This window comes from Ammospiza caudacuta, chromosome 14 (assembly GCF_027887145.1).
Source record: "Ammospiza caudacuta isolate bAmmCau1 chromosome 14, bAmmCau1.pri, whole genome shotgun sequence".
Taxonomy (NCBI): domain Eukaryota; kingdom Metazoa; phylum Chordata; class Aves; order Passeriformes; family Passerellidae; genus Ammospiza; species Ammospiza caudacuta.
The window spans coordinates 8,276,579-8,302,760 of NC_080606.1; the positions used below are offsets into that span (position 1 = coordinate 8,276,579).

Here is a 26,182-nt window from a genome sequence, read left to right on the forward strand (position 1 = left end):
TCATAAGATTCTACTACATTGCAGCTTATACACCACAATAAATTTAAACCAACTTTGTGAAATGGAATGAAGTGATCAGGGGCTGCATATTTGCTGCTTGGCTGTTCCTTTCACTGCTCTGCACTTCAGAGGTAGAATAAAAAGGCAATCACAGGAAATGACAGCTTCAGAGTGGATTATAGTCAGCTTTGCAACTGGAGCTAAGAACCAACTGGTATTTTCTAGACTAGACTTAGAACTGAGCTATAAGGAAATACAAGACTTAACTGCTCCCAAACCAGCCAGAACAGAAGACAATAAATAATTTTAAAATGTTTTTTCTTCAAAGCAAACATAGACTTTGGAGTAAGGAAGGGATGCTGAGCAACCTGACAAAGGAAAAGTGAGATGCAGCCAGTCTGGTCTGAAGTTCACATGACAGACTGCCTTGTGCTGAACATGCCTACCAGCACAATTCAGCAGCTCACTGAACACATCCTAAAGTGGCTGGATTTTCCTTACAGCTACTAGGTTCAGCATCTCAACACAATTTCAATCCATGTAACAGTAGCATCCTGCAGGTAACTAGCACTCCTCATTCCAATTACTTTGAGCAAACACTGCTTCTATTTGGCCTCACAAAAGGATGTGTTTCAAGGTTGTGAGACAGGGCAAATTCAGCATCTGCTTCCATGAGAGCTGATAATATTTTATGTCAGTCGGGATCATCAAAAATAGTGTTTTATTTACATTTACATTTTCATATTCAAATTCAATACAAATTATGAAATATTTACAACCATTTCATTTGTACTATAGCTAAGAAAATGCATTGCTTTCCCCCCCCAGATTCTTAAGTTATTTATCAGAGGCTCTAAGACAAAATCCTACTAAACAATAGAAACTAGTCAAAGATGCAGAGGTAAAAAAATAAAGTGCATTTAGAAGATGTCCTTCCCTGGACAAGCCAAGTCAGTTGTATTGAGGCACCCAGTGTTCCTACTTGACCCCATCTCAACTCCACAGAGGACAGACAGCTTCTCCAGCTCTCTGTTGCACTCACAGGACATCAGCTCTCCCTGCAGCTTGTGCACTTGAGCAAGACAATGTACAGCAACAGTCAGCATTTTTCAGAGACTGGATCATTTCTGAGCAAAACACAGCAGATCCTTTCATAAGAACTATCTTCTCATCTTCAGCTGAGTCTTTCCTGAAGTCATCCCAGACTCCCACAAAGCCAGGACTCTGCCACATTGCTGGTGCTAGAGATGGTCACAGCTCCTCAAATCACTTGAGGATCTTTCAGACTGACAAACTAACGAGGTTTGAAAAGTTCCTGCAGTTGTTCCCTTTACAGTAAGTGAGATTTGGCCTGTCAGCTTTCAGCTCCCTTTTCTTCCCCTTTAGGAATGTGTGGTTGGCAGGCTGGAGTTGAGAGGTAGAGAATCAGTCGGTTACTAGAGAACCAAAGACACTGTGGACAAAATCCAGTTTGACAAGCATTAGTTTGCACTTTCTCCTATCAAAATAGTGCACTGAAACATTAAATACCATGTTGCTTTAAACAAAACTGTCTCATAAATAAGTATCAGAACAATCAAAATAAATTTGTTGACAATGAAAATCCACTTGAATGAAAATAACAAACAACAAAAAACCCAACTCAAAACAATTCCCAGTGGAGACAACTAGGAAATGTAAAAAATCTTCTCACTTAAACACGGTAGAGAAGCTTTGCTGAAGATGGAATTTTTGTTTTAGTTAAAATCTGCTGGTTTTCTTTATGTTTAAGACAGCTTTATCTGGAGAGTGTTAAGACTCCTGTGGGAAATACAGTTTTAAGAAAGGCAAACCATACAATTACAATTTGGACAGGTCTATTTATCTAAACATTGCCAATGCAGTATTTTCTGCAGCAGTCTTGCAACTTTTGGTTTATATGGAATGGCAGTAGGCAGCTCCTTGCAGAAGGCTTGCACCACGTGGCTGGGCATGTTCTTAGGACGTGGCTTCATGAGCAACTCTGCTTTCAGAAACTTGTGTTTCATCTCCCTCAAAACCTGGGTTGTCACCACGTGAAAGGACAGTCACAGTGGAGGGCTGGGGTTCTTCACTCACAGGATGTGTGTTGTCACCTGTCCAGAAGAAAACCAAGCCAAGACAGGTTAAAAAGTGCCCCAGCCAAGTGTTACCATCCTAAAGCAAACCACACAAACTTGATTTGCACAAGCTCAAAAAACTGCATTTTCCTGCAGCGATGGAAATCCAAGGCCATGCTCCAACCACCTCTCTCCTGCTATCCTTTGTTAGTTTGGGAGCCCATTCTTGCCACTGCCTGTCCTTTCTGGAGAAGCCTGCTCAGCTCAGTAGTGCTGAGCAAGCTGAAATTGTGTGCATAAGCCACAGAATCCAACTAGGAGGATATTAGCTGCTCTTGTATCTTCAGGCTGCTGAAGGCAGGCACCAAAAACAACTCCTAGAGACCAGGCTCAGGATAAACTGAGGGGAACCTGTGCTGACTTGGAGAAGGCCTTCTCCCTGTAGACTAACCTTGTCTGGCTGATGTCCCTGTGTGTCCTTCCCATTTCAGGTGAGAATGACCCATGTCATGTAATGGCCCAGCATGCCCTGAGTTGTTTAGAGGGATGCAATTTCACCTTCTGATGTTTAGGTCAAAGGAAGTGTCCTCTTCCCTACTGGGTGCTTCAACAGGGCACTCCCAAACACACACCATTGCTGTAGCAACACGTCCTGCAGGAGACAGGCAGCAAATCCCAAATTTTCCCACCAGCTAGGCTTCCCATGGGAAATGGAGCATCCCCTTCCTAAGGCCATGCCACAATTCAGGGGATGGTTACTTTCCTTTGTTTACCTGCAACCTTTTAATTTTTAAAGCCAAGAACAACACTGAGTACATGTGTGTGTGTGTGTGTGTGTGTGTGTGTGTGTGTGTGTGTGTGTGTGTAAAGCTGAGCACTAAAAAGACATTTCCAATTTGTTTGATCTTGTTCAAAAAGGTAAAGTATTTGGAAAATCTGATATTCTTCACAAATTAACACTCTCTGTAGCCAAGGATGACTCAGCCTTGGCAAATCTGAAATTCAATTGAAGTATCTGTCTTCTCTATCTTGCACCATCTAAGCTAGAGCAAGAGTGACTCCCCACAAGTTTTTTGTAAGTAACTACTTAAAACAGACAGATCTAGTAGCAAAGCAACACTCACTCATCCAAATGAAATCTCTAAGAGACAAAGGGACAAGGAACATCTTTGGAAAAATCTCTTTGCTCTTGACATAGTAAGCCTCTGACTTTGAACTATTCTTCCATAGACTTTGGCTTTTAATTCACATTAAAGTTGTGTTTCATTTGAAAACAAAGACCAAGTATCAGAGCTAAGGGCTAAAACAAAAGGGAAGACTAAGATAACCCTGAAAAACAAAGTATTCAAGCCCTGTGAGATGCTATGAAGGCAACTCCCCCTAACTCACAGCCTAAGCAGCCAAGTGCAAATGATGTAGCAAGGCAGATGAAAGAGCAGACATACTTTCTGATGGTGCCTGTGCCTCCTGAGCAGATTCATCTGGTCCCTGTACAGAATCATATCCAGATGATGCTGTTTCACTAAGGTTGTCCTCTTCATTAACTACCGTGACAGTGGATAGAGGTCTTTGGCCACTGGATCCTGAGGCTTGCACAGGCTCAGAGCGTGGTTCTACATCCATCTATGTGAAAAAAAGAGAAAATGGTCAAATAACTACTTGACAGGAGGGTGCATCTTTCTGGGAGAACAATGCCTGCAAGGACTGAGTCCAGAGCACTTTTACACAGAGAGAAAAATGTGAAATGGAATAAAAGCCCTGCTGTAATCAGAGGGGAAATCCAGTTACTGCTGATTGAGTGGGAAGCTCAGACACAGCTTCTGCATTTTTACCCAGTATCAGCAAAAGGCTTCCTTCCACTCTCAGTGCAGATATCTGCCCCTCCAGATAAATGCTGGCTCACAGTTTAACTGGTCCAGGCAGCATCAGGCACTGGCAACAGCATCTTCCTCTGGCACTTGCAACAATGAGCAATTACAGAGCAAATCAAACTCCTGATGTATCCTAGGAAGTAATGCAGTTCCAGAAATGTCATACCTGCTAATACATTCACTTTTCACGGGTTCTGGGTACTGAGCAACTAAGAGAAGCTGGTTTCAGGGACAGTATGAGTTGTCAAAGCCTGCCTGGAGATTTGAGAAACACCCTTAGCTGTGAGCACAAGAGTTAACAGCAATTTTCCCATCAGGCATGAGTCAGCTCTGGCTGACATTCTGCCCAAGCCTTTAGGTGACACCAACTCACCAGGTCAGCTGCAGGCTTCCCTAAAAGGGACACCACAATTACTCCTACAGCATCTGGCCACAGACATGGCACGCCTGTGCCCCTCTAGAGACAGCATGAAAAAGCTGAAGGAGTGACACAACCGCAGTGTAACACTGCAACTGGCAGCTGCCACCATGGCAGGCTGCTGGCTTACCTCAACACCCAGCACTTTGAGGATGTCACATTTGCACAGAGGACACGTCCCGTGCTCCAGAAGCCAGGGGTCAATGCAGGTCTTGTGGAAGACATGGCTGGGAGAAGAAGGCAGCCAACAGGTTAGGTTTCATTCTAGGAAGATTGCTCATGTGCCAGCTATGAAGGACCCTTTTGTAACACCAAGGATTTATTCCTTCTAGAATGGATGACCTTATTTTGCCACAAGTTTCAGCTGAAAGTTATGGATAGTTGATCTTTCAACCTGTAGCTGGTTTGTGCTTATTAGTACCCCAATACAGCTTCCTATAATTCAGCATTAACATTTTTGCTACACCTCAATAGTCTAAAGCTGTTTTTCCAAAACTGTGTACAATACATTTCCAGCTGATAATTTAAATGATACAGCTACGGACATCTCAGCCTTAGCTTTAAAGTTAACTTCTGTGGTACAGATGTAGACAAAATTGCATTTGTTTCTGTTGCAATTACATAGGCAAATCATCTCACAGAGTTATGTCCTGAAGATAAACTGTCCTTCCACCTATTTACTGTGTCTGTGCAACCACTGTGTATTCCAAGTGGATATTTGGCAGGCTGTACACTCAAGAAGGTAAATATAGCTCAGCCATCACAGATGCAAATGTGTGCTTCTATTAAGACACTCAATTCCACAATGGGTTTAAATTAGGCCACAGATTTAGGAGGATGACTTGAAATCCTATGATCTGCCTGATCACTCAGCCTGAATAGAAACAGCAAGGCAAACAATCACTGCTCAGTATTAATCAACCCTATTATGAGGTAAGTGCAAAGATCCAGTGCTCAGCAGCCACACTCCAGCAGGATCCAAGGATCCTCCAATTCAGCTCACACCACTGGCACTTCCTTCCAGCTGCACCCACGTCATTTTTGGTATAAAACCTGAAACTTTCCTAATGCCTGACTATTTTAAGTCCTTGAACTTAATACTGGACTTGTGTACCTCTGCAACTACAAATGCCTTCAGTTTGACTCTCTGGGCAAGAATGCCCTTGGCAAATACCCACACCCCAGGGACTCAGATACCATCAATGTGATTCATAGGAACATTCCTTTGATTGGTTCTTTCACAGATACAGTTAAATGCTTCCAGCAAGTAGGGTCTCAGTGTTGAGGTCAACCACAAAAATCAAGCATGTTCTTGCAGTAAATATTAGTTTATCTCTCACATGAGGGAAAATTTAATATGGTTGATACTGGCAGATATCACCACTCGTGAAGATTATCAAGTCCATAAGTAATTTTAAGCTAGCATGCCTCTGAGAGCTGCATTTGGGCCACAGAGGAAGGAAACATCACAAATGTATGTAAAAGCAGTCTCAAGAGGAAATGCAGCAAATTTGTGTACAAAGAACACAATCAAAAGATGTTACTCCACTCTTACCCAAATAAGTCATGCATTGTTTGCAGGTTCATGCCAAGATTAGAAGGGTTTATAGGGAAATAATGAGAAGTCAGGTCTCCTATCAGGCAAAGTGTCTGGAGCCTGTCTACAAGTTTCTGTACTCAAGGCACTTAGTCCGTTACTAAACAAAATTACCTATGAGCATAAACATGACAAGACAACTGGATAATCATTAACATACACACCTGAAAGGTTATTCAGTTTTGGGGTTTTTTTAAAGTACTAAGCATTACATCAAGGGAGTTGGTTGATAACACCTTAGCAGACCAACTTTGTATTACCAAAACAGCTTAGAGGTTACCTACAGCTTGTGAGCAGAGAAAGCCTTTGCAAAGCTGTAACCTGGTGCACAGGTAACTGCAGCTGAGATTTGCCAGTGTTTGACAGCACTGCTCAGCACACAACAGCAGCTACCCATTTTTCTATTCTTCATAACTTCATTTCTTACAAAATTTCCATCAAAATGTTTTCAAGTACTTTCTGTAACCCTCCCTGAGGGTCATGACACCTCTTCCTTTGCACAATTCCAGCAATTTCATGTGGCAGCCCTCTGATTTTAGAGGCTTGGCCAGAGCAGTCCCAGCCAGCAGGCACAGAGGGAAATCCCACAGAACAAGTTTCCTTAAGTCCTGGGGCAGCTTCATTGCTCACCTTAGGAGCAATCACATTAAAGCCTTAGTGCTTCACTACTGGGCTTCCACAGCAGCACAGCAGTGAGGTACAACAGGAGAGAACTGTAGAGAAATAAACTGCTATAGCTCTATTTGTGTCTCTGTTTCAGAGGATGCACACAAGAATAGAAATGCTTTCTTCTAAACTACAAAAGCCAGCATGTTTTAACAAATTTAGCAGAAACGCAACCCTCTAGTAAACAGTAATGTAAGGGACAAGAAACAGGCAACATTTTGCCAATTACCTGCAAGTTAGTGGTAACATTCTGATACACCAGCAAAGGAAGAAATCCTTAAATAGTCCTGGCATCTCACTGAGGGACACTGTGGCCTGCCAAGTTATGTGTGTCACTCCACTCACAGGAGAAGTGATGAACATAGACCATGGGGGCACACTGCAATTGTGTATTCACACTGTTTCTGTTGTTCAAAACATTGTTTTGATAGATATTCAAGAATTCTCACTGTACAACAACTTGAGGAAAGCTTGTTAACAAACATGGCAGAATTTTGGATAAAGGGCCAGCCTGGAAGACAACTTACTTGCAAGTCAGAACACGCATCACATCATTTGGCTTGTACTGCTCAAAGCACACGACACAGGAATCTCCATCTGGACCAGTTTCCTAAAACAGTGAAATGAAGTTACAGCTTTAACACACTTTGAAAGCTTCCTCTGAACTCCAGTCAGATTTACTTTATGAAGGGGGCTAGCTAGAGTCATCCACGATGCTCCCAAATACAATCTTACATAAACACACTTCGTGGATTACTCAGAGTCAAGCTGACACTTCAAAAGAAGCACTGAAAGCTTAAACCCATGGTTTAGAATTCCAGCTGAAACTGTTATTGGATTACTGGAGGCAGCAGTGTAGAGGTTTAGAAACTGCTGCCTCCAGTTTTAGTTACAAGAAGAGCTAGGGAAGCTGATTAGATTCTAGTTTATGTTTAAGCCTTCATGCCAGCAAATTAGGTCCTCTCACATTAGCAAGACTACAAGCAAGCAGCTAACAAAAAAACCTGATTTATATTGAATAGAAGTTTTGAGGCCTGGAAAAGGACCTGGTCTGAAGGAGGAACTGTGTCTGGCACCAAGACTTACAGGCTCAGAGAGGCCTCTGCCTCCTGCTCCAGTGCTAGGGAGCTGCCCAGGTTTCATGCCAGGCTGTGCTGAATGCAGGGGGGTCACAGGGTCAGTCCTACCTTGTCCCCTTCCTTCAGGGTGCGCAGCTGCATCTGCTCAATGGCCTTCTTGGCCCTGGCCCTCAGCCGCCGCTGTGACACAAAGCAGTCCTGGTCAGACACTGCCATCCCACTGTTCATTTACTAATACTTACCCAGGTGCCCACTGCAAGCAGTTTAAAAACCCAGATGTTATCACAATAAGCCAAGTAAGCATGACCATACTGTTTGAAGTCAACATGAAATGGAGTTTTGGGACATACTGATGCAGTTCCTGACTGGATGACACACCAGACACACATTTATGTCTTCTTGGTTGTAGCTAACCTTTGTGACAAAGCACAGGAATTATAAGTGTTTTTTAGTTTGAGAAGATGCAAGATAATACCTTGATCACTTAGACCCAGCCAAAACAAACTGAAGCTTTCAAACTGACTTGGAATAGACAACTAAACATGGAGTTCAACAATCAATTGTTTATGTTATGCTCACCTTAGGACACCTTCCTGCCACAATCATTCTGAGGAAAGGTGAAAGATTCTTTGCCAATCAGCCCACTCAGCACCATACACCCTGAACTGCTCCTCTGCTCCCACTGCTTTACAGCTTGCCTGGCAACTGCTGCTGCCCAGCTGTCACTGCAGCACCTGGAGTTAGCCCAGAGCTCTGTGTAAGGGTCACAGGTTGGCGTTCCTGACTCCAAGAATGGGACTGTCCTCTCCCTGCCTGGTGCACCTCAGCAGCTCTGGCAGTGCCATCCCCAGCACAGCACTAACCTCAGGGACAGACACGACTCGAGTTTTGCAGTTAACCAAAAAGCCTCTTTCCAATTCCACTGCTCCATGCAGGAGCCCCACACTGCTGCCTTTCCAGCATTCCATCTCCTTGGGCATTTTAGCTGTTACAGGAAACTTTGCCATGCACTTTTCCAAGTGCAGTACTGGTGGCACAAGTACAGAAGGACAAGTGGGACAAGGGCTTTGGCTGACACCAAACAATCTTGCAAGGACTGGCCATTCAAGTCTGCACAAGATTCCTTGTGCAGTTAATAGCAAACAAGTTGATTTATACATCCCCCTGGGAACCTGTCAAATATCCTAGCACAAAATGAGCTACTTTTGTATTAGTATTGGTTTTAGGAGTTTAATAGCTAGCAGCTACTAACAACTATCAAGGAAGAGACACATACAATCCAAAGGTGAGGGATGCAGACATGCACATTTGTTTAAACAAGAACTACTGAGGTTTTCCTGCAAGCTTGTGAAGTTCTGCTGAAGGCATCAATATATGTTTCTGTATGTCACTTATAGTTAACTTTGAAATGATGTTGCCCTTGTCAAGGTTTGAGGCTGAAGCCACAGGAGCAGCAGCCACATATTGCTGCTTGCTGAGGGCCCCAAAAGTCTGAGCAGCAAACGTGGAAACATCAACTGAGCAGGAATGCAGCAATGCAAGCACTTCTCATACATGGCCAGCACTGTCACCGCCACTTGTTATTAACTGAAAATGAAACTTTCTAGGAATGTACTCCCTCAGACAATATCTCATCTACACATCTATGTCAGGCCAAGCATATTAGACAGGACCCAACTGGCTGCACTGTTAATAATTTACTTGAAACAATATTTTAAGTTTTGCATGGGCACCAGTTTAATTGCTCCTCATTAAATGCATCAATGACAAAGTCACCTTTAACATTGATTTTGGCAAGAACACAGCAGAACACCCCTCCAGGGGATGGAGAAAGGTTGCAGAAGAAGCTTTATGTGGAATAGTCTACCAGGATATTTGAGCTTGGAATGTCAAAGCATTTTGTGAAGCCAGGTTTTTCAAGAGAATGTGAAACATGAATTATATTAAAACTATAAAATCCCCAACACAGAAAAAGCTAGAAAAAAAAAGCTAAGTTGAGGAAATAGAATCACGATATTACAAAACAGGTCAGGTCCCAACTCCTAACAGGCTCTGGCAGGTAGAAGTAGTGAGGTATCCAAATGGGAAAATTAGGTTTGGAGTCACTCAGTCCTAAGTCTTCCTTGTTCAAGCTGCCAATTTCACCTCCAGCCCTTTCTGCACAAGGGTGCCTTCCTGGCAGCCTGGGAGCATGGCCATGGCACTGCAGACCAGGCAGCTCTGAGGAGGTTGGGAACTCCTGCTTTTCTCCTGTCAACTAAGGAAGTTCTACCCCACAGGCGGCTATTGCCATTGAAGCAGTTTTGAATTGTTGGAAAGTTGAGCAATTTGCCTCCTCCAAAGCCATTAACTAGGTAATTTCTCAGCTGCAACATCTAATCTTTATGAAATCAAAGGAAGCAAAGACTTGAGCTGAAATTAGAAACCAGGCCACAGATAACATCATGGGTCATTTTGCTCTATTAAGAAATGTTACTATATTGAGAACTGAATTTGTCAGTACTCCACTGACTAGAAAGGTAGAAAGCCACCTACCACATTTGCCTCAATTCTCCACCTTCCTGCTACTGACCTCCCAATGCAGGAAGAAACTGCAGAGGGGGAGACTGGAATTTCAGGCCCAGAAGGAAAGAGGCATTCAAGAAGGAACCAGCAGGTTGCACAGTGTAGCTTGCTCAAGAGGAAAGAATTGCTCTGGTTTAACTGTTGGGTTAGGACAGATGTACTACCAAACTTCTCTTTTCACTTGGATCAGAAGCTGACATGACTGGCTTTTCTCAATATTCACTCAGGTCCAAGCACAGGGCTGCATGGTGACAGGAAAGCCACCAAGATGTACCACACAAGCCAGGAGGTTGTTTGACTAATATTCAGTATTCCTGGAGCCAAAGCACTTAGAACTCTCAAACTCTGATCTACACTAAAATCCAGTCAGCAGCTAATAGGGCACATGGAAGCATCACCTTTTTCTAGTTCACCTGAACTAACAGGCATTTTCCTGTTGTTCTTTCCTTACCTAATCACTGTGAAGGCAGTCTGAGAAGTCAGGGTATAAACACAATTGAAAACAATTCTGGATTGTCTTTGAGTTTCACTTTGACAGAACAGTATATTTTTACACCCTGACAGTAGAGAAGGTTTCTTGTACTCTTATACTCCACAAAGCACTTCTTGGGGCTCCTTGATTTCAGTTCTGCTGAAATCATCTGGAACTGGCATGTCATTTATCAATGCTATTTTTTCAATCTGCAGCAAGCTGCTTGTGCACATGGAACCCAAGACTGCTAGCCAAGCAGACTGGATTTTGCCAGACCCAGCTACCACTGAGGCATTAATAACATCTGCAGTTTCTTGAAAGCCTTATAGCTCACAACTGCACTCTTAAGTACCTTCAAAGGAGGAAACATTTACATGTGATTTAATGAACAGTGCATAGGGCACCCAGATCTTCCTGCTCAGATTTGTTTAGCATTGTTAAACAGAGCTGTGAGACTAGGATAGATGGCAGGGTATTGAAGGAGGGGATTCATCGGCAGGAGACTGCATCTCTGTCCACAAATGTCAGCAAGAGAACAGCATCAGCTTAGAGACAACTCCACACTTCATCCAGGAATGGCAATGCTACATCTCACAGGCAGATGACAACTCCCAATATTTCCAACCCTGAGTCTGCCACTGTAATTCTCAGAAAGCTTTCAGTCAGAAAGCAGCTTTCAACAAGCAGCAGCCTCCCAACCTGTAGCTAAAGTCATGCCCCATTTTGTAGACACACTTGCAGTTGTGTCTCCTGTTATGGCAAGCACATAGGCAGTGCTGTGTGGGAAGGATGAGGGTCAGCTAAAGGCAGTTTAGCTCTCTCACAGCCCCCACTACATCAGCATTAGGGCTACACTGCAGTTCAGGGAGTATTTGTAGGAAACACAGTTAGCTGAGCACAAACTTTTCTCCATGCAATTTACTCTTGGCTGCTCTTTAGGAAAGTTTTAAGCTGAGCAAAGATGCATCTCTTAGCATTTTAAAGATCACACAAATTCAGTAATTTTGGTACTTAACCAAAACTTACAAACCTCAAGATCCACACCATGGAGGGGTGGGGGTATAAAGAAACAGCAGCACAAACTCACCTGCTCCCTGGACTGGGCCCTGGCCATGATGAGCCTCCGGGCAGAGTAAGAGACATAGCAGCCCACAGTTGCTGCTGCCACCACAAAGAAGGACACAGAGATGAAGAGGATGGTGAAGATGTTCATGGACAGGCTGCGCTTTTTGCCCACTTCGATGACCATGGAGACCCTCAGGCCGCTCTGGATCCGCCGCAGGATCTCCATGCCCTTCAGGTTGCCAATCATGATTGCCACAATCTTCTCAGCACCTGCAGAGAAGGGGAAGCCATGCTCAGTTCCCAGCTGTTGGAAAAGGGGCATTGTCTTAGATGTCCTGCTACAAGTGCTAAAGAAATGGCTGTGGGAAGCTTCTAAATAGTATTTATAGATTCAATATGAACCAATGGAACAAGTGTCACCACTGTGTGTTTGTCCAGCTGAAAGTGCATGCCATTACCTGTGAGCATAAGTGAACCATGTTTAGGATTCATTCCTCTCCACAGCATTCCTCACTCCTATATAGGATACAGACTGTCCTATTTTAGACACAACACTTTGGTGATTTACATTTTAACATGCCTTTGAACTGCATGAAGTTAAAAATAAATCCTCTGCAGAGTAAGGTCACTGAGGATTGTGATATCTGTGTAGGGATTGCTTCCTGTAATGGATCCAACTCCCTCCTGCTGCTTCTTAGCACCTCTTCTCTAAATTTGACAGTACTTTTGAGTACTTCCCCAGACACTGAGCAATCAAAGACATAGATCACCCTTCACTTCTCTATTTTCAGCAGCAATAGAGAAATTACTGAGGGAAATTACACTGTGAAGTCTAAGTGTTTTTATGAGTTTCTACTGAGAATCAGAGGGAAGCAAATATGAAGGGAGATGTGCTCCACTTTTAAACAGTTGGGGGCAAGATACCAAATGCCATCCTGATTTTAACAACAGGTTTTATTGGCTTAATTGAACACCACAGCAAGTCAAAGGAGCCAAGGTGTTTATGGTAGGAAGAAATTTCAAGCAACTCCAGTCAAGCACAGACCAGAGCAAACTGGTTTCCTCTCAGTGACATGCAAGGGCTTGAGGACACTTGATACCATTTGCAGAAGCATTAGAAAGTCCCAATATAACAGAGAGGCTCTTAAGAGGGGAAAAAAAAAGGGAGATGAGTAAATTATCACTGCTCTCCCAAAACTAAGTACAAGAAAAGCAGATTTGAGACCAGCTAATCAGGAGTCTCACTGCATTAAATCATCACCTGCAAAACATTCATAATAGACATTGCATGGGGAAGAATAAAGACTTATTATAATACAAAGTGCTATTTTTAGCTAACCCCCTGGCCAAACACTCTTTAATGGGAAGACCAATTGTTTTCCCTCTGCTGAGTTACTCAAGTTATTTCCCTCTGCTGAAAGTTATTCAATTTTCAGCTACCAAAAAACCCTAGGATTGGTGTTAAACCACAAAGGCTGTCCTTGGAGAAGTGTTTATTAGTTTTCCAGCTTGTTCACACAATGCTTGTGATCCAACACAGCAAGCAACTTTCCTCAGTGGGACAAAACTCATATTTTATTCAGAAAGCTCCTCATAAGGACAACAGCATCACACAGAGAAGAGAAAAAAATAAGTCTACCAGACTGCAGCCACTCTTAAGGATGAACTAGGGCTTATAGATCACATATAAAATGAGCTGGAGGCAGGTGTTAGCAGCAAGCAAAGTCAAAATCTGAAACTTGCTTTTTCATAAGTGTGGAAGAAAGTGTGGAAGAACAGGCTGCAACAATGAGAAAATAAAGAGCCTGTCAAAAAAAGGCAAAAAAAAAAAACCTATTCCACTGTATTTCTGCACATCTCACAATAAATCTATCTTGTAACCACACATGCACAACACAAGACACAGAGTAGCAATTCCTATTAACGAAATGTCACCATCAGCCTGCAAAACCATTCCAGCTACTAAGCCATCCTCTGTGAAAAAGTTTTACCCTTAAAGAAACAAACACATTCCATTTAAGTTTCAGAGTGCATAGTTCACAAGGACGTTATCAGATGACAGTTTCAGTCCTCACTGACTCTTCTCAACCCCAGAGATTCCAAGCTGCAATTTCAGCTCTGCTTTAGATGAACACATGTGAGCGGCCAGCTGCTGGCCCTGACACTGGCACAAGGGCAGCAGTGAGCGGCCACTTCCCTCAGCACATGTTTGTGACAACTTCTGTGCTTCTGTAACAAAAGCAAGAGGATCACCCCTACCCAATACAGCCTGAGCTGCTGCTTGGGTGCCATTATGACAGGAACTGAAACATGTTATGGTGGCCTTGGGACCAGGCTTGGGCCTGGCCTCAGGCAGGAACAAGGTATTAGAGGGGTGGCAATGCAAGATGTAACCAAAAGTATGTATTCTATTGCCAGCTGTTAAAACAAGAACAATGAAGAAGCCAGCATGCCAAATGCAGCCTCCAGCATTTTGGATCCCATCATGTTTTTCCCCCCAGCTTTCTCAGAGTCTGAAGTTCTGCCTCATCTTTAATCAGACTGAAATTAGGTGCCCACAGTTTTACCAGTATTCCTGCACTCTGTCCAGAGAGCACCCTGTGCAAACAGAGCCTTTGCTATGGCCACACTGTTTCTCCCCAGGACCACCACAGCTCACCCCAGTGCTCCCAGCACTCCATTTGGGAATACCCCCACCCCATCCTTGCTGCTGGTGGGATCACCAATCCATTTCAACAGCCCAGCTGGCAACCACTTACCCCACCCACTCAGAAAAAGGAGAATGGCAGAAATTACTTTTGATTTTCAATGTTTCGTATATTTAAAAAAAAAAAAAAAAAAAAGAAAAAAAATAAGGGAAGTGCAGACTTTGGAGTTTGAATTATCAAAGAATGAACAGGTTCTCCTTAACCACAGCACCAGAGCAGAAATACTATCTGAAGGTTCTTTCAGGAGATCAAATAAAACTCCAGCCTTGGTGCCTGGATCATTGTTTTTATCTGCAAGATATGGTCCTTGCAGCACAGAGCAGTAACAGTTGTGCCTTATGCCAAAGGAGCTAGAGATATTCCCCTGGCACCCCTCCAACCCCTCCATCAGCAGAAAAGGCATTAGGAGCTCAAGCTATCTCCTGTTCTTTAACATGAAAGGCACTGTCAGTTTACACTGCAACCATTTCGTACCAGTTTGGCACACCTGGCTCCTCAGGCATGTAAGAGGAGTATCTGATAGCCTATCTTGCATGTTCAGAAAAAACAAAAATACTGTGTCTTGAACACTGCTTATCTCACTGCACTTGAATAGTAAGGAACGGGATTTCTGGTGGTTATCAAGCAGGCTGGTACAAGCTCACTGCTATCTGTCACTGTAGGAGGAAAAATAAACTAGCAGTGTACACAGGCTGAGCTGGCATTGCCAGCCTTACATAACTCACCTCAGATGACAGGCCAGCACTGCACCAAGCCACCAAGTGTCAGCAGCACTCCCCACTCTGGGACACGAGGGCTCTCCCTGGCCTCAGACACTGAAACCAGACCCTGCAGGCCAGCTCTGCTCCCATCCATGCTACAGTGTGGGTAAAACTAAAGTGCTGACTGCTGTCATCCACAGGAACAAGGCAAAATCCCATCAGGAATGTGCCCATGCCCACAGTCATCCTCCATCCCAGACACTGGCAGAGGAAACACCTTTATTGCCCTGTGATAAGCTCTCCCCTTTGCAGGAGGGGAAGGGGATTGAACTCATAGTTCAGGAGAAAGCAATATAAGCCTGGATAAGCTGACACTGTAGGCTTGTTCCTTCTTCCCCTGCTTTGCATGTTCTGCACAAACATTACCTGGCACCAAGATAAAAGAATAATTTACATTCAGGTTATTTTGCAGTCATTTAAAGCTACAGCCCCCTATGATCTGAACTGCTTGACTGGACTGCCTTTCCCCTCACAACTATTACCTAAGCTTAATTAAATCTACTTTCAGCTTGCTTTACTTGGAATATGGCACTGTGTCTGATCTCTTCCTCCTAAACACAGAAGCCTTTGCACATACAGGGGCAAGCATTCACACAAAATCACGGAATGGCTGGGGTGGGGAGGTACCTCTGGAGATCATCTAGTTCTGTGTCCTGCCAAAGCAGGGTCACCCAGAGCAGGCTGCACAGGGTCACATCCAGACAGGTTTGGAATATCTCCATGAGGGACACTCCACAACCTCTCTGGGCAGTCTGTTCCAGTGCTCAGCCACCTTCACACTAAAGAAGTTTCTCCTCCTATTCAGATGGAGCTTTCTGTGTTTCAGTTTGTGCCCACTGTCCCTTGTCCTGCTCTGGACACCACTGAAGGGCCTGGTCCCATCCTCCTGACACCCACCCTTAACACATTTGTGTGCCCTCATGAGGTCCCCTCTCAGTCTTCTCACCTCCAGCCTAACCAGGCCCAGCTCACTCAACCTCTGGTTGTATGACAGATGCTCCAGTCCCTCATCATCTTCACAGGCCTTCTCTGGACTCACTGCAGGTGCTCCATGTCTGAACCCAGGAGCCCAGAACTGCACACAGAACCCCACATGAGGCCTCACCAGGGCCAAGCACAGGGGCAGGGCACCTTCCTCACCTCTTCCCAATGCACCCAGGATCCCATTGGCCTTGTTGGCCACAAGGACACACTGCTGGTCATGGACAGGAGTCCACCAGGGTAGGTGGGGCTTTTTCACAGAGCTGCTTTGCAGCAGATCAGCCCCAGCCTGTATGGGGGTATTCCTCCCCAGGGGCAGACAGCTGCTAAACTTCATTAGTTCCTCTCTGCCCACCTCTCCAGCCTGTCCAGGCCTCCCTGAATGGCACCACAGTGGAATACTGGAGGTGGAAGCCAACCTGCACTCTATTCACTTTAAATAGTGGTATTATTTGTCAAATGAATCCAACAGCTACCAACCTTTTTTTTCTCCCCCCACCCCTTTGGAGCCTTAAAGTCTTACACAAATGCTCCCATCCCCTAAATCTTAGAATATTTACAACAGTAAATCATGCTCTAAAACAGCAGCCAGGACAGTAACACTTTTCAAGGGCACAGAAATGAATGAGATCTTGTAGGACAGCTCTCTTCACATGCTGTTTGGTCAGTTCCACCTTTCAATCTAGCAAACAGCATCTAAAACCTCCTGGAGAAACAGCAAGCAAAATTCCTAATGAAAATTCTTTGGTGAGTTTACTCAACAGTTTTCAGCAGTTTTGGTTTAGTAAATACATTGCTCACCCTCTCTGAATGAGAATGAGCTCACCACTAATATCCCTGGCTCCCCACATGCTGGTGGCAGCTCAGTGTTCACTGGGAAGAAGTGAGCTTGAGAAAGCTAAAGGCAAAATGATGTAAAGGGCACAGTCTCAGCCAGAAAGCATCTGTCTGTGGAGAGATGACAGGTCACAGTGGACACAGAGGGGAGCTGTGCTGAGCTGACTGCTGTGTGCTCCCCAGCACACTCAAGGCTGGTGGCAAACAAGCGCTGTCATTGTTTTAGCAACACTATGTCCCTCACAATGAAGCCTCTGCCACCACAGCTGTCACTGAGGATTTTAATTCATCCCTTCACATTTCAGCAGCCCAGTAAACCCAAAGTGCAAGGGCACTTCACAGACCTATTCCAGGCCACCTAAGGGATGATGCCTACCCTACAGTTTTCCATGGCACAGAGGTACCTAAATTATACCATAAAGAGCAAGAGCAGGGATCAGAAGCTGTCAATAGCACCAGTTTGTCTCATCCAGTTTCTCAATGCTCCTGCTGTTTGCTCCCCACTGCTGTGCTGGGGGCAGCCCCAGCCACTGTCACACCCCACCATCCCCTGGCTGGGGGAGCAGGGTCAGACCCACGTGCTACAATTGCTTATCTGAATGCCACTGCAGCTGTGACATCAATTTATTCTAAACCAGGCAGCCAGGAGAACCAAACTGAGTTTGAGTGCAGAAAGACAAAGCTCAGCACATTCACATCAAAAAGCCCTTCTCAGAAGCAAAGAACTACAAACTCCAGACACCACAGACTGCAAATGCCATCCAGGCACAGCAGATGCATGCAATGTCCTTCTCAAAAAGGAACTGAAGGAAAGGCTTAATGATGTGCAGAGGCTCATCTGGCCACAGCCAAGGAACATGAGAGAGGAAGTGCCATTAATTAGATCCTCCATCCTCATTCCTCTCCTCAGATGTTCTCAGCACAAATCTTCTCTCACTGCAAGAGGTGTACTATTTGTTTACTCAAGGCTTACAAAGTCTCAGCACAGCCTGCCTTGGGATTTCAATTCTGACTCAATCTTTAACAGTTCTACAGCTCCCATCAGCCTTTCAACACCTTGGCAAAGTTTTAGCTTGTTTCTCAAGATCATAGCTCACAAAAAGCAGTGGAGCACAGCTAGACTCTCCTGCCACACCCTGTTTTCTCCAAGCATATGGAGGTAAGGCTTCACCTCAGTGAAACTCCTGCAGAATAAGTTAAGTAGCAGTGCTGCATATTTAACCTTTCCTTCCCCTTTCACCCACTGATGCATGTTTACACTTGAACCAGACCTTGTTAGCCTGATTCACACTGTACTGCTCGAGGCAGAACCATTCAGTTGTGTTCCCCCAGAACAAGGCCTCTGCAGATCAGGTGATGTGCTTCTCCAGTCTAGAGTTACACCATAGGACAGAAAGCAAAGAAAATTACCACAGTTGCTTTCTGACCTGCAAAGAATCCTCCTTCACCAGCTGCAAGGAAATACTGAACAGCAAAGAATGCTTCCCACCATGCCCTCAAGCCAAACCACCCAACAGCCTGGTTCTACCTTAAGGCAAGGTCTACCTTTAACACAAACCAACTCTTGCACTTTTTTCCCCACATGCTGCTGGTTTTCTCCAATCAAATGTCTTTTCCAGAAGGTCAATAGAGATTACAGAGAGGTGCAATTATGAGCACACAGCACTGTACTTTGAAACCCTGCTCAGCCTGACACAGAGCGGTACCATCTTAAAATGTGCACAGTTAAAAACGCAAGTTTGCTAATTGATATGGGTTTGTGCTCATAAACCACAAAGTAAATTTTACTTTGGACTCCATTAAATTCTTCACATTCTGCCTGTTAGAGATGATTAGGCAGGATTTGATCATATCTGATTTGGCTATTCACTGCATTCTGTTGTTTTAATTGCCAGAGTGGTTTGCTTTATTTGGGTAGCTTTTGTTGTTTATTTTTTTTTTTTTAAGTTGGCACACCAAAAGGTTATATGCAGCACTGATGCAATGAAGAATTCATCAGACTAAACATGATGATTATAAGAAACAAAGTCTCTGGAAGCAGGATGACTAGGACAAACACTGCTGCAAATACAGGCCCATTTAAGTCTTTAAACAAGAAAGTTGCTTCAAAAGCCAAGTCTGAAGGCCCCAGAAAAAGGCATACTACACTTTTAGATAAGATTCTGTTAATAACTGTGGTTTTGTTGCTACCAAAGTTCTTTAAATGAAAGTGTATTGTGCCATACAGAGCCCACCCAGAGAGATCTTCCTTCTCTGCCAGGCAGCTGACAGCTCCATGCCCCACAGGTTACAGGAGAGCACCAGGGGCTGCTGGTTTAATTCCTCCCACTCGAGCAAAGCCATCTCCTGCTACTTCCCACTGCCTCAGCTTGGAGGAAGCATCTGGCCTTGCCTGGTTTCTCTTGATGGCATATGGCCCCAGCCAGAGCAGAAATGCAGCCAAGTAGGAAACCCAGACTGCAAAGTCACCAGCAGCACAGCCACAGCCACTGCAGACGTGGTGGGAGGTGTGGTTGCAAAAAGCCCATTCTTTAATGGGCACGGCCACCTTCCCCCTGGCCCAGGAGAGTCAGAGCAGCCAATGCCACAAGGAGGGCAGGAGAGGGGAGCCATCCCAAAGCACAGCCCAGCAAAGGGCACTGTGACCAGCTCCTGCCTCCTGGGTCTGAGGGGCAGTGCTGGAGCTCATCAGCATTGCACAGGGGATACCCTGCACTGGCAAACCCAATGAGGCTGATGACTTGCAGCCAGCTCCAGCCTGGCCATGCCGTGTTCACAGCCTGCAGTGTTTGTCCAGTTTGACCAGAGAGCCCCCAGCAGGGGCAGAGGCAGGGCTGGCACAGGCACAGCTGTCACCAAAGCCCTGTGAGCAGGAGGAAGAGCATTGCTGTGGGAAGAGCCAGGAGCAGGGACGTGCAGACAGACACAAGGATGGAAAAAGAACTCACGTCCAGAGAATAACAAAAGGGAGGGCGGAACAGGAAAGAAAGTGAGGGACTAAAACAAAGACAGGCAGTAAAAGCAACAGCAGCAACAAGTTTAGCCCAGGCTTAGCTTAACAATTGTGCTACGACATGGCAAGGAGGAGTCAGGCAGATTAAATCAGTGGTTTGACAGAAGCTGTCTTCTCCAAGGAGTCCCTGTCCTATTTGTCTGCAGCTCAGCTGGGAAGTTTCAACATGCCCTCGAGTCTCCATGCCATCATGCAGGATAATCAGGACAGTTAGAACCACTCTGACATAAATGCCTCAGCAAAAGCTTAAGGACAGCACAGGAAAGGAGGGAGCTCCTCTTGGAGCAAACCCTGACAGGAGCCCCTGGCTGATGTCGAGAGGCAGCTCCCAGCAAGGTTAGGATGCTGTGGGTGTCCCAGCAGCCAGGATGGAGGAGGAGCAGGAGCACACAGTCCTTCCCCTCAAGAACAGGTTCAGCAGTGACCCAGCCAGGCCAGCAGTGCCAAGGGAGCTCCTCCAAGAGCTGCAGGATTAGGCAGGCACACAGAACAGGGCTCAGCGCAGGGACGCTCTGTCAGTTCAGCAGGAGGAACTCGCCCAGCAATAGTCAGATCTCAATAGCATTTGTCAGCTGATGATTTGATTACATAAGAAAGCCTTGCCTCAGAAAGGCCAGAGCCAATCCAGACTGTATGTTTTGAATTCTTAAAGCAGAGTAACAACAGTCCTACAGCTCTTTAAGATTGCAAGCTCATTAAGACAGCAAACCTCCAGAGGCAGCTACTGTTTCCTTGTCTCACCAGAACACTTGCCTCCACTGCTAACAGAAATCCTCTCCAAACCTTCAAAGAGGTTTGCTGCAGGGATATAATTATTTTTCAAACCACTCAGAGCTTTAAGATGCAGTATTCATTTTCATTATTCCATTTCTGTCCAGAAAATGAGGCTTCCCAAAGCAGTGTCACTTGACAGAACTTCAACACACCCACAAGGGTGCGTGTCTGTCCAACAGCTGGACAGAGCTACCAAAGCACTCATCCTGTCACACACAGGGCACCAGAAGGCATTTGCACAGCTTTCAGCCTAGGTCTGTTTTTCAGGTATCATTAGCCTAAAACACAGCCAAATCTCATTCTTCATTTAAAAGATGGGCAGGTCACAAAAAACCTTCCACTAAGTAGGAGACTTTCTATAGCAAGAGAAGAGGAGCTCTGTTATCAGTCTGCTCAAACTGGAAAACAACCTTTAAAGACCTTCAGCCGCTTGCATTAGAAGAGGCACTTTGCTGCTGAAAAGTTACCTACAGAAGAGTCTCGTACTTCACTTATGCCTGAGCTGGTTAGTGTGCAGGGCACAGGGAGAAACAGCACCTGAGCACGGAAACCCAGCCCACTTTACAGCCCAAATCAACTGCACAGTCTCGACAGGCATTAAAAGCCTCCGCATCCATCACCTCTACAGGCTCGGGCCAGAAACCCAGGGCTCGGCCCGGCCAGAGCCCACTCGTCCTCAGCCCCAGATTTCGGACACGGTTACTCATTAATCAGAGAAAAAACAACATCAGCGCCTGAAACAGCACTGGCGAGTCCGGGCAGAAACTCCAGTGGCGCGGGGAGGCAGAGACATTCCCGGCTGCCACCGAGGAGCCGCGGATGTGCGGCCGGGCCGGGCCCCGCTCCCGCAGCCCCCGAAGGAGGGAAGGAGGGACGGGGCCGCTCCCAGCGCGGGGACCCCTCTATCTGCGAGCCCCCCGCCGCCCCCCGGCGCTCACCGTGGTGGGACATGGGCAGCACCTCGTTGCCGGTGCCGCGGTAGTTGTAGATGACGGCGGCGGCGGCGCCGCGCTCGGCGGCCCGGCGGATCTTGTCGGCGAAGGAGCAGCCGCCGCCGCGCTCGATGAGGGCGAGCCAGCGCGGGGAGCCGCCGGCCGGGGGGGCCCCGCTGAAGTTGGTGAGCGCGCTGCAGGCATTGAAGGCGTCGGGGCTGTCGGGCAGCACCAGCAGCCCCTCGGCCGGCTGCAGCGGCGAGTCCAGCCCGTACAGGCCGCTCTCGCCCGCCTCCCAGCCGCTCCGGTTGCGGTCCACGCCGTTCTCCCACGACACGTTCAGCCAGGCGGTCCACGCCGCTGCCGCCGCCGCCCCGCGGGGACCGGGCGGCGGGACGGCGCAAAGCAACGCGGCCAGCGCCAGCAGCGCGGCCCCCGACGGCATCCCAGCACGGCCCGGCCCGGCCGCCCGCCGCCTAAAGCCGCGCCGCGGCTGCCGGGGGAGGAGCGGGGCCGCCCCCGCCGCGGCACGCCCCCGGCACCGCGCGGCACCGAGCACCGCCGTACCACCGCACCGGCGCATCACCGCACGCCTCACGGCACCACCGCACCGCACATGGCACCGCACGGCACCATCGCACCGCACGGCACACCTCACGGCACCACCGCACCGCCCGCCGCCGCGGGAACCCCGCCGGGAACGGGCCCCACCGCTGCCCGGGGAGTGCGGGCCCGGGGCGCTGCGGAGCTGCGGGGGGCGCCTCCGGGCATCCCCCTCGCTGCGCTCTCCCGGGCGCAGCGCGCCACCAACCCGCGTTTCTCCCGAGGGCATGCGGAGGGTCACCCGCCCGGGCCACCTCAGAAGTGACGGCTCCTCCTGACACCACCCTCAGGGGATGGGTGATCCCCGGGTGCCCCAAGGAGGGTGGCTCACCTCCTCCATCACAACCCGGCACAGCGGCCCCGTTCCCCGGCCCGCCCCAGTGCCCGCAGTGGACAGAGCATGGGGCGGGCAGGGGACTCCGGGAGATGCCATCTCCTGATCCTGACACTCCAGAGCGGCCCGAGACACAGCAGCGCCAGCACAAGGTGCTCAGCCGTGAGCCAGCCGGCCTCCAATAGCTGAATTCATGTTTGCCGAACACTCTGTCCTGACTGATGTTATCTTACAAAATACTGGGTAGCACTGCTCCCTCACTGGACTGGCCACTGCTGTCCCAATAATTTGACAGATGCTACAAATCTGCCACTTCAACCAGCAACCCCGTTTTCTAGTTATATATTAGTTGTGTTTGCATCATTATTTCATCTATGGAACTCACAACAGAAAGTCCTGTTTCTCCAGCGCCCTGCTGTTATTTTTGGGGCAGCCACTTTGCATGCACCTTTGCTCCAGCACTTACACACTTTTGCATGGGTGTCCTGCACCAGGCAGTGCAATCAGTGCTGGCAGAGTCATTGCAACCACGAGTGTGAAATGCTGTAGAGCCCTGCCAGGGAATTAACAAAGGAAAATAACATGAGAAAGAACATTTCAAGTTCTTCTTCTCCAGAGAGCCACCCTTTTGACTGAGAGGCCTTGCCTCCTGTCAGCTGCTCTGCGGGAATCACTCCCAGCCCCAGGAGCTTTTCAAACACATCCCAAACAGCCTCAGCACTATGCACAGGCTGGAGCTCTGCGTGAGAGCCCATCACTGAGAAAGGAATATTCCTGGGCAGTGATTACATGGCCCAGGATCAGCTGCTGCCTATGCAAGCACCAACAAAACAAAGTTCACCCCTTTCTCATCCGAGTCAGCACCAGTCAGTTTTTACCCCAGGCTTTGGGCTGATTCTGAGCCTGTGTGACTGATAACCAGCAATGTGTCATCTGTCTGTGGTGCCCATTGCCTTTCCCTCCCCTGTGCTCAGAGCAGCACACTGAGCCTTACACAGCCTAACCCAGCTCAGGTTTGAATCCTCCCTGGGACAGGGGCTTCAGAACCAGCCCACTCCCCCTGCCAGCCACAGGTGCTTCAAAACCAACCCCTCCACCAGCACCTGCCCTGCCAGCACAGCAGCTACAGCTTTTGGCAGGTCAGTAGCCCAAGGACATTGGTTTGGGTTTGCTTCTGCAATAGCAGTATGCAGAGCAAGCAATGCAGAGGAGATTAAGCAATTTGCTCAAGATCAATATTGCTTACTAAGTGACCACTTTTGTCCTAACCTAAACAAACCTTCATTTTTCCCTTCCACATCTAAGTAGACAACTTATTTCAACAGCAATAGCTCCAGCTATAATGAGAAGTAAATCCATAAGCAATCAGAGAAACGTGCTTTTGTTTTGAAACCTGTTCCATGTAGGGGCAGAGAAAAACTTAACACACCTGTGAAAACACAACCAAGCTTTATGCACTCAACAGCAGCCAAACTGCTCAAACTCAAATGCCTACAAAACTTTAAGGATGTTTAGCTCTAGCATTTTCACTCAGAAAAAACTGAGCCAAAGCCAAAGGTTGGAACCTTCTCAGAATACAAAATTTCCTATAGATCTGGGGATTTTGAGCATAAGGCTGAGTCACAGTCTCTTACACATGCATGCATTACAGTACATCATATGATTAAAAAGCACAAATGAAGAAATGTGAAGAATGCATTGAGAGCAGCCCTGACAAGGACTGGTGATGGAAGGAAGGGTGGTGACTGAGGAGAAGCTCAGCCAGCCCTGCTTGGCTTGGCAGGGAAGCCAGCTGCAAGGGGCAGCAGTCCCTGTGCATCCCAGCCTGGCCAGTGAGGAGTGGGGCAGGTGCCTGGGAGTCCCAGCAGAGCTGGTATGTTTTAAAACCCGCATGCCGGTTGTACCTATTTGAAGCCACATAACTCACACTGAGAACTTCCTTGCTCTCAGAATTAGGAAAAAAAAAAAATACAAGATCTATCTTGCAATCTGCACAATCTGCAAAGCACATACCTATGCTGCAAACACCTGCAGGTTCATTTGTGTCCTCTCACCTCAAAAAACACACTGGTGCCTTCAAAACAAACACAAAGTAAAAACCAGGACTCACTTCAGACACTCAGCCCTTTGCCTGCCCTGTACCAATCAGAACGTAGCAGCAGGGTCTTGCTGACTAAGCACTGAAGTCAAGATCAAATTGCATAACATGTTACTTTTCTAACTGAATCTCTTGATCAGAACAGCAATCACCCCCAAACACCCCGGTTCCTCAGAGCCTGGCTGTGCTGCCCTGACCCCAGCTTCAGGAAAGAAATGCCCGGGTGCCTGCAGCCCTTCACTCACCTTGGTGTGCCATCAGGAGGGTGTTGTTGCCTCTGCCCCGTGAGTTGTAGATCACGGCCGCTGCTGCCCCCCTTCTGGTCGCCACCTGAATTTTTTCAGCAAAACTGCAATTGCCTCTTTCAATCAGGGCTATCCACGGTGCTTCCATGACAGTAAAGGCAGTGTTTCTGTCGCAGGCATAAGGATCAGCATCAGGCATTGGAATGCCCACCACCCCCTGAGCACCGATGTAAGGAGAATTAAAGCCATAGAGGCCACATTCACAGCGCTCAAACAAAGTCCTGTTGCTGGTGCTGTTGAAATAGAATAAACTGAGAGAGGCCAGCACAGAAATTGCCTCTGTAGCGTGGAATGAAATTAAAAAATCCACCAGGAGAAAGAGAAACCAGAACTTCTTGACTTGCTCCATTTCTTCTTCCCAGCAGCAGGAGACGGAGATGTGCAGAGGTATTTTCCGCTGTTGGTGATCACGGAACGCAGCCGAGTCCCAGCGGAACCCGACACCAGCCAGGTGAGCTGGGCAGTGCCAGGTGAGCCCCGGGACACGCCCGCCCATCGCGCGGCAGGAGCGATGTCCTGCGGCCCAGCTTCCTCCTGCTGCTGCTGCTGCTGCACAGCGCCCATCCTCCTCCTCCTCCTCCTCCTCCTCCTCCTGCTCCTCCTGCTCCTGTCCCAGCACGGCACAAAGCCCCCCTCGGGTGATGATGCTTCCCCAGGAGCGCCCGCTCCTGTTTCCACCGAGCGTCCCTGCAGAGGAACAGGTCATCTTTCACGCAGTTACATAAGCCCTCCGTTCTCGCTTCATGGGGAATCTGTGATGCAAATGGCCTTGTTAAGAAGGTCAAAAGCAAAGGGAATGTATTAGCAATTATTAGAAAAATTACCCTTCTTCCAGGCAAGGTTAACCAAGTAATTTCCTACATTTCTCCTTTTCAAATTCTTTCAGTTGCCTACTTGGAGAGGTCCAGCTTGTTCTAGTGCTTTTCATGAGATGTGGAATCATCTACACTGACCTCAGAAAAAAACTCCCTCTGTCAGAGCATTTTCACATTCCACATGACTTGAAAGATGTCCACTGAGAGGCT

General features: G+C 47.1%; 1 protein-coding gene across 2 annotated transcripts; it reads right to left on the reverse strand.

The window, feature by feature from the left end:
• Positions 1–724: 724 nt before the first annotated feature.
• On the reverse strand, positions 725–25,653 carry RNF128 (ring finger protein 128). Of its 2 annotated transcripts, none has more exons than XM_058814206.1 (7): positions 25,098–25,653; positions 11,834–12,081; positions 7,818–7,889; positions 7,158–7,240; positions 4,498–4,594; positions 3,524–3,701; positions 725–2,114 (listed from the first exon to the last, which is right to left on the reverse strand). In XM_058814206.1, the coding sequence occupies exons 1-7, from the start codon at positions 25,651–25,653 to the stop codon at positions 1,978–1,980; spliced, it is 1,371 nt and encodes a 456-aa protein (XP_058670189.1). In that variant the 3' UTR covers positions 725–1,977. The 2 variants fall into 2 exon arrangements, with proteins under 2 accessions (XP_058670189.1, XP_058670190.1); XM_058814207.1 differs by lacking the exon at positions 25,098–25,653 and adding an exon at positions 21,824–22,262.
• Between the last annotated feature and the right edge of the window lie 529 nt (positions 25,654–26,182).